The sequence below is a fragment of the Monodon monoceros genome, unplaced genomic scaffold (genome assembly GCF_005190385.1).
Source record: "Monodon monoceros isolate NGI ecotype Baffin Bay Population unplaced genomic scaffold, NGI_Narwhal_1 Super_Scaffold_10, whole genome shotgun sequence".
NCBI lineage: Eukaryota > Metazoa > Chordata > Mammalia > Artiodactyla > Monodontidae > Monodon > Monodon monoceros.
Genome location: NW_021703766.1, coordinates 139,297 through 150,820, shown reverse-complemented (window position 1 = coordinate 150,820; position 11,524 = coordinate 139,297). Strand labels below are relative to the sequence as shown.

Here is an 11,524-nt window from a genome sequence, read left to right as displayed (position 1 = left end):
TTGTATAGTCTCCACGTTTTTGGTCTTTTTTGAATTGGGGTGTAGTTCTACACTGTTGTATAGTCTCCACGTTTTTGGTCTTTTTTGAATTGGGGTGTAGTTGTTTTACACTGTTGTATAGTCTCCATGTTTTTGACTTCTGTTGTTTTGTTTTGCTTTGGCCGTGCCGCGTGGCATGAGGGATCTTGGTTCCCTAGCCAGGGGTTGAACCCGTGCCCCCTGCAGTGGAAGTGCAGTGTCTTAACCGCTGGGCCGCCAGGGAAGCCCCTGACTTCTATTTGTTTGATTTTGAGTGAGGTTGAGGAATTTTTTCATGTCATTTGCTCACACTTTCCTTGTATTTCTCATTGCATTTGCTGTATAATTTGCTTTTATTTTTGGTGTAAAGTTACTCAGGACAGAAGGGTCTCTGACTTTGTCTTCTTTTTTGGAATATTAATGAAAAACATTTTCACTCAAAATGTTCCCCTTTTTTACCTGTATTGCCCTGGGCTGGACCTTCCACCCCAACCCGCCCTCGCTTCCTTTGCGTCTGCCTGGTCTGTCTATACATGTTCGCCTGGTCTTATTTCTGTGCATATTACACTTATTACTAGTAGTTAGTTCATCGTAACTGCACTTAGTGTTTTTCACAGTGTTACTATAGTCGTTATTTATCACGTTTCCTTCCTTAAACAATGAAGTCCTGTGCATGGGCTATCTTGAGAAGCCGTGGTCCCTCCTCGTCCCCTCGGGATCTCCAGGTGCCATGTGTGCTGCTCTCTGCCGGGTCCTCCCATCTGGACCTCCTCTGCCGCTGGTGTCTGCTCCCCCGTTGGTGCCCCACCTCCCAGTGGCAGCCTCTTCTGCATGGACGGCTCACTGCAGGGCTGGACCATCCCTGGGATTCCATAGACAGGACAGTTCTGAGCATCCAGTTAATTCTCCTTTTTTTCACAATTACCAATTACCCAGAATCATCCCACATTTTAGTTTCCTTCAGATTTTGACCGTGGTTTTCTTGAAGAGTTGTTTTTTCTCCTGCAGTTTTTTACTTTTATTTCATCCCATTCCTAACACAATCCAGATTTTTACTCAATTTTTTTCTTAATGAAATAGTTCACATTATCAAAAAAGGTATACAGAGTAATATACATGGGTCCACTTGGCCACTACTCAGCTCAAGAAATAAAGCATCAGTGATAGAGCAGAAAGCCCTCGGTGTGACCACGGCTGTGGGGAGGGGCTCGCACCTGCAGCAGAGACCCCCGGATGAGAGAGCCGCGGCACCGAGCCCGGGGGAGGGAGCTGGGCCGGCCCCGCTGCCCGCTCGTGCTCCTGTGTCTGGCTGGCTTTCTTCCAGAAGTGTGTGGGTGTTTGCTGCTGATGCCCCATCTCCGTTGCTTGTCGGAGTGGGGCCTCCCGAGAGGGCAGATGAGAAGGGCCCTCTGCCCCGCGCAGCCGCGTTGTCCATGGGAAGGCAGCTCATTTGTGTCCACGGGTCACTGCCGGCTCGCTCTCACCTCGTCGTCTTCACGTTAGGTTCTCACCTTCTGTTTCTTTTCTCCCTTTCCTAACGTTTTGCTGGACTACGGGTTTCCTGTTTTTCTTCCCTCTTCCGTGGTGGTTTGGTTGCTCGGATCGCAGTCTGCCGTCTCGTCCGGCAGGGTGACGGCCGTTGTCAAGGCGGTTTGCGTTCTGTCCTTGTCCTGCCCTTGCCCGCAAGGGTCCGGCAGCACGGAGGTAAAGCCGTACCCTGTCTGTTTCTCCTCAGGCCGCGGCAGAGACAGCGCGTGTACCCCAAGTGTACGTGGCTGACCACCCCTAAGAGCGCCTGGCCCCGGTACACCAAACCAGGTGAGGGCGCGGGGCTGCAGGGCCACGCCTCTGCGTGTGCAGAGCCAGCGTGCGTGTGTGCGGCCGAGGGCCCTTCGTGGGGCTGGGGGGAGCCCCCTGTCTGGGCACAGACCCCCACCCGCCATGTGTTTTCTTGACCATGTGCAATCAGCGTTTCTCCACCTTCTTCCTTTGTGCTGTGGATCCTATGCCATAGGAAGCAATCGAGTTCATTTTTAAACGGTGATATTTTATATTTTGTTGCAAACTGGAGAGTAATTTAATAATAATTTAAAGAAAATTAACATTCATTTAATAACTTAAATTAGTAATTTAAAGAAAAACAGCAGCAGTGCAGAAAGGTTTGGGTGCAGGGTCGTGCCCTGCCGGGGGGGCTTGGCTGTGTGGCATCAAGGATCATGGGGCCTCGGGGCCTGGGATGCCCTGCGAGACCCCCTGTGCTCAGCGAGGACACGGGAAGCCATGGCCCTAGTGGGCATCTCACCCCCCTTTTCCTTCACTCCCATGTTCCCAGCAGCGGCCCCTGAGCACAGGCAGAGAGAGGGGCTCATTGCCACGGGGTCCTGTAGGGCTGCCCTCGATGGGGCCTTTAGGAGGGTGTCGCCAGGGGCGTCCGGGACCCTGACCGGTCTCCTGAAGGTGACGAAGGGAGATGAAGTTGTCAGGCTCCTGAGAAGACCCTGGACCCTGTCCACCCAGAGTCAGCGCAAGAAGCAGAGAGAGGACGTCGTGGCTTAGCAGTCCCTGTCGCCTTGAGGCCTGGCAGTGGCCCCTGCGCCCTGTCCCACGCCCGCCTGCATCATGGCTCTAAGCAGACAGTGTCTGGGGCTGACCCGATGGGGTGGGGGAGGCGGGCTGTGCGTGTCCCCTCCCTGTTGTCCTGGGATGTCGCTGCTCCGTCCACGGTCCTGGGGGGAGGCATGTCTTCACAGGAAAGGTGTAGAGGCGCGTGTCGCTGGTGTGGCCCAAGCTGCGGGCAGTCCGCCCTGGGCATCCTGACGCAGGCACCCCCCACCACCCCAGGTCTGTCGATGCGGCTGCTAGAGTCTAGGAAAGGCCGCTCAGCCTTCGCCTTTGAGCACAGTGAGGAGTACCAGCAGACGCAGCACAGGTTCCTGGCCGCCGTGGAGTCCATGGAGCCCAACAACATGGTGGTGCGCGGGCACCCTGTGGGGTCGTGGAGGCGCGGCGCGAGCCGAGCTGCCGGAGGTGGGCCCGGGGCCTTCCTGGGCCTCGTCCCATCAGCTTCCTCCTGCCTCACAGGTCCTGCTGCAGACCAGCCCCTATCACGTGGACTCGCTGCTGCAACTCAGTGACGCCTGCCGCTTCCAGGAGGACCAGGAGATGGCGCGGGACCTCGTGGGTAAGGCCTAGCGGGCGGCCCCACCTCAGCTGTTGGGGATGTGGTGGGTTTGCCAGGATGTTCTTTAAGTAACAGCTTTATTGAGATAAAATTCATCTACCGTGAAATTCGCCCCTTTAGAGCCTGCAGTTCCTTGCTTTTTAGTATATGCAGACTTGTACAGCCTCATCCGTGTTGATTCTGGGTCACTTCCACCATGTGCGAAAGAAACCCGCCTCCCCTAGCCCCTGGCAACGGCCGGTCCGCCCTCTGTCTCCGGACTTTCCTGTAAATGGAATCACGACACACGTCTCCATCTGGCTTCTGTCATTTACCGTGATGTCCTCAGTGTTCACCTGTGTGAGCCGTGTGTCAGGACGTCATTCCTTTTGTGATGATGTATGGTCCACGTTTCGTGGCCTGTTTCCACCCTCGGCTCCTGAGAATCAGCCCCTGGGGGTGCATGGGCTTCAGGAGAGGCGTGTGGTTCCTCCGGCCGGAGCGGGCGTGGCCAGGTCACACCTCTGTGGTTGACGTGATCCCCGTGGGCACGTCCTCGCCCGTCACTTTCCAACTCCTAGTCTCGTGGCCACCTCCCTTCTGGAGCTTTCCTCAGGAGCCACAGAGGACGGATTTGCAGCCACCGCGCAGAGGCTGACAGCCGCCCCGTGTCTGTCGCCTGCAGAGCGCGCGCTGTACAGCATGGAGTGTGCCTTCCACCCCTTGTTCAGCCTCACCAGCGGGACCTGCCGGCTGGACTACCGCAGGCCCGAGAACAGGTGAGCCGGCCACCCAGGCGTTCATAGGCGCACACCATCTTCCCTCGCGAGTGTGTCGTAGGCGTCACAGGTGACGTGGGTGCTAGGGTGGGCGCAGGGGGCGCAGGTGCCACGGGACTGTCCACGAGGGGTCCCGCTGGGGTCCCAGGGCTTCGCGCTGTGTTTAAAGCTTGAATGCAGGAGGGCTGGACCTGAGGGTGGACGGATCAGGCTGGCCTGGGGTTTAAACTTGTCCACGTTAGGAGGGAGCCTCGCCAGCCACCTCACCGCCATGGGACCTGTAGTCGTGTTTCCTTGCGTGTTTGGACTCAGTCCGCAGCCCACGCGTTTGGGATCCTCGGGAACGCCTTGTGGGCAGCAGCGTGAACGCAGCCTCACCGTGTTCCTGTCACGCACGCCCGGGGGACCCTCTTCCTGCAGACTCTCTTGCCCCGAAGCCCCCGCTCTCAGCAGCGCAGGCCTGAGCGGATACCGCGGCCTTGCTGCTGACCTCAGCCTCTAGCCCCTCACCCACCGCCTGCTCCTCAGGGCCCTACGGGCGTGGGCACGCTCTCCGCTCCGGGCGCCCCACCCACCCCACCGTGGTCTTCGGCCGTCCTGGGTCATGTCCCTTGTAGGATGTGTTCTCCGGCTTGGGGGCTGTCGTGGGCCCCAGGGCACAGTGACCCCCACTGCACAGACTGTCTGCAGGGTGTGTGGGGTCTGAATTTTCTCTCTTGCTTCTAGTTGTGTGAGCTTTGTCTCTCCAATGAAATTCTTAGTTCTTTGCGACGCTATAAAATACTAACGTTCCCAGGCATTAACAGGGCAGGGAGCTGTTGATCGAAACGGCAGTCCACCAGGATAAATCTAGATGGTAGATACAGCAGCAGATTCTAACTCTCTTCCCTTAAAGGATAGTTTTTTTAAAAATGCCCGAGAAGATGCAGATCTCCACTAACAAATAGGCTTGGTTTTTTGTCCGTGCACACACGTGTGACCGCAGACAACAAGCAGAGTCACCTTCTCTGCAGACAGGACCCTGGCGAACGCTCACGCCGATTAGGCCCCACGGGAAATGCCGGCGAAGCCCGCGGGCAGAGGGTGGACGCAGTGCCGGACGAGGCGCCAGGCGACGTGCTCTGCTGCCTGCTGTGCTCTCATTCACGAGGAACTGTCTTGGGTCTAGGAGCTTCTACCTGGCCCTCTACAAGCAGATGAGCTTCCTGGAGAAGCGGGGCTGCCCACGCACGGCGCTGGAGTACTGCAAGCTCATCCTCAGGTAGGGCTGCCGCCCGCTCCCCTCCCTCCCGGGGCCACGGCCCGTGGGCGTCCGCGCTGGCCCACTGTGGGTTTTGTCTCCCTCTGCTCGCCGTGCTGCCTCCGGAAGCCTTGAGCCAGACGAGGACCCCCTGTGCATGCTGCTGCTGCTCGACCACCTGGCCTTAAGGGCACGGAGCTACGAGTACCTGATCCGCCTCTTCCAGGAGTGGGAGGTGGGTGTGAGCACACACCAGGCCGGGCAGGGACGCCAGGGGAGGGGCCGGGGCTCCAGGCGGGGCTGAGACTCCACAGGGAGGGTCCGGGGCTCCAGGCGGGGCTGGGACTCCACTCCACGGAGAGGGTCCGGGGCTCCAGGCAGAGCAGGGACGCCAGGGGAGGGTCCAGGGCTCCAGGCGGGGCTGGGACGCCAGGGGAGGGTCCGGGGCTCCAGGTGGGGCTGGGACGCCAGGGGAGGGTCCTGGGCAGACCCCAGGGGGCCTGCCTCGCTGCCTGCTTGCACATGAGCGCAAGCGTGCAGAGGGAGCCGTGAGGTGGGGGAGGCCACCGCGGCTCGACCCCTGGACGCGTTGGTGCACGTGAGGTCTGAGACGGGCAGGAGGCAGGCCATCGGCTGTCTCGTTAATAACCTGCATTTCGCATCCTGGTGGTGCTGTTTTAGATACGCTGGGTTATAGATGATGTAGTAACGTACATTTCACCGGTTTTCTTCTTAATCTGGCTGCTGTAAGATGTAGGCTGGCGCTGTGCTCCCGTTGGGTGGCACCGTCTGGGGGACACGTCTAGCCGGGGGGGGGGGGGGGGGCGGGGCAAGGAGGTGACAGCCTTTTATTTATTCTGTGCTTGAATTTCTTCACAGCACGTGTTGGTGTGTAGTTGAAAGACAGCTACATAAATTATTTTGAATTCTGGATCATGTGGCCTGGTTGGGCGAGGATTCCCCAGTGTGGGGTCTAGTTCACACAGGTTCCTGGAGTTCACAGAAATGCAGCTGCTGGGCGCCGCCCACGGTGGGGCTGCAGCAGGACGTCTGGGGGGCGGGGGTGGGGGTGGGGCGGAGGTTACAGAAGTCTCCAGAGACCGTGCTGTCACGTGACAGAGCTGTCACGTGACAGAGAGCATCATGTCGTGGGCATCTGCGACGTAGGCGTGGGGAGGGAGGCGAGAGAGCAGACGTGGAGGTGGGCCGGCCCCACCCCCCAGAGGACCCCGGCCCCTGCCTGACGCTGAGCCCTTGGAAGGTGGGCGTCCACTCTTCCCGCCCACCTGGCCTGGGTCTGACCGCACACCCCCAGGTCCTTTTATTTGCCTTCTCTTCACGGAGAAGGGGGACAGCTCACCCAGGGGCATCCAGGCGCCCGTGAGCTCTGCCTTTTTCGTCTGCACCACCTTGAAACACCCAAACCCCTTGTAGGCTCATCGGAACCTGTCCCAGCTCCCAAATTTTGCCTTCTCTGTGCCGCTGGCGTATTTCCTGTTGAGTCAGCAGGCAGACCTCCCCGACCAGGAGCTGAGCTCTGCGAAGGAGAAGGCCTCTCTCTTGATCCAGCAGGCGCTTATCATGTTCCCTGGAGGTGGGTGTGTCCCTGCAGCCCCCCTGCGGGCATGGATAGGTCCCAGCGCTTGTCCCAAGCTCTCGGGAAGATGCATTTTCCAGCGGGGCCTTCAGGCGCCGGGGCTGCAGTTTGAAAGCTAACTTTGCTGTCAGAGCACCTGGGGTCTTAGGGTGTCCTTAGATATTAACAGTTCAAGCAAAACTTACCACCTGAAGTAGACGCATTTTCTCTGGCGGTGGGCTGGGTGTGAGAGAAAACGGGGCCAGGAGGGGCCAAGTCAGCAAAGTGGGTGTCTGTCCTCGTCCTCAAGTCCCAGTTCTCTCTGGGGTGAGGAGCTCAGAGTTAGGTTTGTCCTGGGTCCTCTCGGGTGACCTGCTGGTTAACATGGGCCCCTAAAGTTGTGGGTGTGTGGACGGGAAGAGGGCCCACGGCCCCTCTGCTGGGCGACATTCTCAAAGGGTCTGTGACCTGAGAGAGGAGCCCACTGCCCTCTCAGGCCCTGGTGGGGCTGGGGTCAGGACCGCGTGCAGCTCCACAGGGGCTGGGCCGTGCAGCTTGGGCCCTCGGGCTCCATCCCTGGCGGTGAGCCTCCCTGTGGGCGGCTGGGGTGACGCCTGGTCGCTCGGGGCTCCCGGCAGACAGCGCCCTCAGCCAGCCCCTCCCTCTCATCTCAGCTGGGCTCCATCCACACAGGGGCTGCCTGGCCGGCTCTGAGCCATGCTGGCCCTTCCCGACGAGGCCCCTGACGGGGTGTTAAGGCCCTGCATGGGGGGCTGTGGCCGCCAGCAGGGCCTGCTCGCCAACCCAGAGTCTACCTCCATCATCCAGAAAGCTCCCTGTCAGGCCCGTGGCTTTTAGTGGAGCCCGTCCCTGGGAGAGCGTTGGGGCAGGGGTTCTCTATGATGAGAGCATCCAGTGCACGTGCTCTCCTCGGGTGCAGGTGGGGCCGCAGGGCAGCGGGACGGACAGCCCTCCGTGGCGACAGGGGCCCCTGGGCTGGTGGGAGAGCGGCCTCCCCTGCCCCTCAGCCCTGGCCTTGCGGGCGTGACGGTCCTGCTTCCCCCGCAGTGCTCATGCCTCTGCTCGAGTACTGCAGCGTGCGCCCCGACGCCACCGTGGCCGCGCACCGCTTCTTCGGACCTGACGCCGAGATAAGGTACAGACTGGTGGGCGCCCTGGGCAGGGGGCGGGCCTGGGTGGCGGGACTGTCCTCCCTGCAGGGGCTCTGGGGCCCTGGCCATGTGGGCATCAGCCTGGCCTGTTGGACACAGCGGGGGCACTGGGGCTGTAACGTCCTTGCAGCCGTGAGTGTGGTTCAGACGCCTGTATTGGCACCTGCTACCTTTTAAAATTTCTCGTAAAACATGAAGAAAAACGTGGGACTTGGGAGCCAGCCACCTCAAGCCCGGTCAGGAAACTGGGGAGGGCTCTCCAGTGTCTGTGCGCACGGGTGTTTGCGTTCTCCTTGTATTTAGATTTTGATCGAGGAACTTGTTCTTAGTAAGGATGCTGCACAGAAGCAAATGCCTGTGTGCCCTGCCTCGGGGTCCCTTTCCCTTGTCGGCAGCCCCCTCTGGGCAGCCTCTTTCCCCTCCAGGTCGCCAGCACGCCCTGGATGCCCACAGGCACCGGCGGGCGCGTGGAGCCTGGGCCCGTGGGGGTCTCACAGGCCCCACTGCCCACAGCCAGCCCCCCGCCCTGAGCCAGCTGGTAAGCCTGTACCTCGGGAGGTCCCACTTCCTCTGGAAGGAGCCGGCCACCATGAGCTGGCTGGAGGAGAACGTGCACGAGGTTCTGCAGGCGGTGGACGCCGGGGACCCTGCCGTGGAGGCGTGTGAGAACAGGTAAACCTGGGGCCGGGGTGTGGGCACTGCTCTCAGGACCAGGCCCATCTTGCGGGCGGCGCAGGGCTGCGGCCGCCTCCACCACTGCCCCTCGTCTCCCTGGGCCCTAGGCGCAAGGTGCTGTACCAGCGCGCACCCAGAAACATCCACCGCCACGTGGTCCTGTCGGAGATCAAGGAAGCCATTGCCGCCCTACCTCCGGTAAGGGAGCGGGCTGGACTCGGGCTTCTTCCTGCCGGCAGCTCTGCCCCCGGGTTGGGGTCACGGGCAGAGGCCCCTCCCCTCACAGACACTCGCGTTCTGAGAGGCAGAGCTGAGCCTGCAGCTTTCCGTGACCTTATGGGGCTCAGAGCGGTGACCTGGTGGCTCGGAGCCCCGAGGCCAGTAGCCGGCAGCCTGGGAGTGAGGCCCTGACATTTTGCAGGCCCTGACATCTCACACAGCACGTGTGAGCGGAGGTCCTGTGGTTCCCCCACCCGCGCCGATCCCTGGGCTCATCCCAGTCCTCTGAGCGGGCCGGATGAGCGTCCTGCTGGAGGAAGGGCCCTTCTGCCCCCTCGCCCAGGCTTTCAGTACGGGGAACACAGCCTCGCAAACAAGGGCCGTTCCGTCAGACCGTTCCCACTCCCAGCGGAAAGGCCTGGTGCAGAGTGGAATCGGCTGAGAGTCGCCCCTCTGCTCTCTGCCTTTCTGAAGGATGTGAGCACGCAGTCTGTGCTGGGCTATGACCCTTTGCCTCCCTTGGACACCATCTACTCCTACGTCAGACCGGAGAGGTACTTCCTGCCCTGCTCCTTTGCCCACACGGCTCCGAGGTCAGTGCTGGGGCTCGGGGGGGTCTTGCTGCCTCAGAGTCCAGCCCTCAGAGAATATGGTGATCTGGGGTCACGGATCAGCTGTTGCAGGCCATGTGTTTTCACTTATTTGTCCATCTAAGGCCATTTCTCTGTCAGGTTCTGGAGCAAGTGGTGGAGATAGGGTAGGAAGCAGTTGTAGAATCCGGGAATAAATGTAAAATCAGAACTGCAGTAAGAACCTGCGAGGAAACAGCGGGTGAGCCTGACATGTGAAAGGCGGCTGGTGTCCAGCAGGAGCCTCAGCCTGTGTGGAGGCCCCGCCAGGGACGAGTGTCTGGCAGTCAGGCCGGGATGCAGAAGGCCCGGAGGCCCAGCCAGGAGAGCAGGGGCAGGCACCGCGGTGCCGAGTCTGCAGGCTGCCTTCAGAATTGGCTCATACAAATGCTTTCTTCCCCCTTTCCTTCCGGCCTTTAAAGCTTTACGTTAAGTAATTGCTTTACCTCACGTAGAGCCTGTGGTCACAGAGTCACCGACCTGGGAGAGTCACAGACAGACTTTCTCGTTTCCAGGCTTCAGGCGGACGTACTTTGTAGAATGAAGTCCTTTTTGTTCTCTGCTGAATTATAAAAGTTAAGAGTGCGCATTCACAGGGAAATACAGTCCCCAGTTAAATTCTCAGCAGGTTAAGATGAAAATTATTAATGATCAGTGTCTGTGGCTTCAACACCAAGCTGACGTGCTGGGCATGGTCACACTGAGGATGGCTGGGTGCTGTGCTGGCTCCAGGCGCCCGGAAAGTCCAGGAGGGCCCCCCCCTGACACATGCCCTAGAATCTTCTCTCCACTCCTCAACTCTGAGCGAAGGACACTTTGAAACAGCTTTTCTCAAGAGCGAGTGGGGCTTGGCTGCAGCGGCCCCACTCTCCACTCCACTCAACTGGCCACGTTCCGAAGGCCAGCCCCACGCTGGACCCCCTGCACCTCGGACCTGAGCCATCCCCCTGCCGCCCCCCGCCCCCTCTCTCCCCAGCCGCCGCGGGGGCTGCCCTCATGGCCCCGCCAGGGCCTTTCTGACCGTCCTGACTCCCCTTCCAGGCTCAGCCCCGTCAGCCATGGAAACACCATCGCCCTCTTCTTCCGCTCCTTGTTGCCAAACTACACCGTGGAGGTACGTGGAGCCCAGCACGTGGGGGCCGCCAGCCTGAGACCGGGTGTCGGGTCCCGGGGCGGGGGGCTGGGCGGGGGCTCGTCCCGGCAGGCGCGGCTCAGACGAGTCTCTTTGCCGCAGGGGGAGCGGCCAGAGGACGGAGGGGCCGGGGGTCCACACCTTGACCAGGGCTTGAACAGGCTGATGCTGGCCTTGCGGGACATGATGGCCAACTTCCACTTCCACGACCTGGAGGTGCCACACGAGGACCACCTCGAGGGCGACGAGTGGGACTGAGGCACGGGCGGGGCCCCAGCGCTGTGCAGTTATGTTCCTGATTGTGTGCTGGTCGGATCGGCCAGGTCCCCGACCTAGAAGTGCTGCTGTGTTGTCCACTTGCCTCTGCTGTTCTATAAACGTTAACGGGTTGCGCTCTGCCCGGCGTGAGCTCTTCCTTCCCGGCGCTGCGGTCGGCGCCCCCAGATCCTCACACCCCCCAAGGCTCCCCCGGAGCGTGCCCCGCGGCCACTCACGGCAGAGCCCCAACCCTGGGCAGGACCTCCCCGCCGCTGTGCTGCCGGCCCGGGGCATCGCAGAGCCAGAATCCATGCTCGCTTCAGTGAGCGCCGTCGGTGGGGAGGCCGAGAGGTGTGTTTTGGAAGGAACGCTCGTCTTGGCAGCTCTGGGGGGGTGTACGTGGCAGAGACTGGGGGGCACTTGATCCAGGGGTGAACGGACCGCAGGCTGGGGAGGGTGAAGGGGTGGGACCTGGTGCTCTTGAGTGGCAGCTCAGAACCACACGGGCTGCCTGTGACTAAGGATCCTGTTTGGTTCTGGAACGACCCAGGCCACCAAGGTTGTGAGCCCCACGTGCTACCCTGTACACTGGGCACCCTCCCAGCCCTGACCTCCACCCACAGAGGCTGCCCGTGTGCTCCAGGGTGCGGTTGGGGCCCCAGGCCG

The 11,524-nt window shown here is 60.6% G+C and overlaps 1 protein-coding gene across 3 annotated transcripts in view; it reads left to right on the top strand.

Annotated features, from left to right (window-relative positions):
- Positions 1-10,998, top strand: part of TCF25 (transcription factor 25) — a 22,207-nt gene extending 11,209 nt beyond the window's left edge. The window contains exons 6-18 of one of the 3 annotated variants that reach the window (XM_029203197.1): positions 1,754-1,836; positions 2,860-2,990; positions 3,100-3,199; positions 3,864-3,957; positions 5,126-5,218; positions 5,327-5,432; positions 6,632-6,791; positions 7,842-7,929; positions 8,459-8,617; positions 8,728-8,818; positions 9,314-9,393; positions 10,510-10,582; positions 10,703-10,998. In XM_029203197.1, the coding sequence (XP_029059030.1) occupies positions 1,754-1,836; positions 2,860-2,990; positions 3,100-3,199; positions 3,864-3,957; positions 5,126-5,218; positions 5,327-5,432; positions 6,632-6,791; positions 7,842-7,929; positions 8,459-8,617; positions 8,728-8,818; positions 9,314-9,393; positions 10,510-10,582; positions 10,703-10,858 (1,414 nt within the window). In that variant the 3' untranslated portion in view covers positions 10,859-10,998. Of the gene's footprint in view, positions 1-1,753; positions 1,837-2,535; positions 2,991-3,099; positions 3,200-3,863; positions 3,958-5,125; positions 5,219-5,326; positions 5,433-6,631; positions 6,792-7,841; positions 7,930-8,340; positions 8,618-8,727; positions 8,819-9,313; positions 9,394-10,509; positions 10,583-10,702 lie in introns of those variants that run through there. The other 2 variants (XM_029203187.1, XR_003790821.1) reach the window with 2 other exon arrangements.
- The last annotated feature ends 526 nt before the right edge of the window (positions 10,999-11,524 follow it).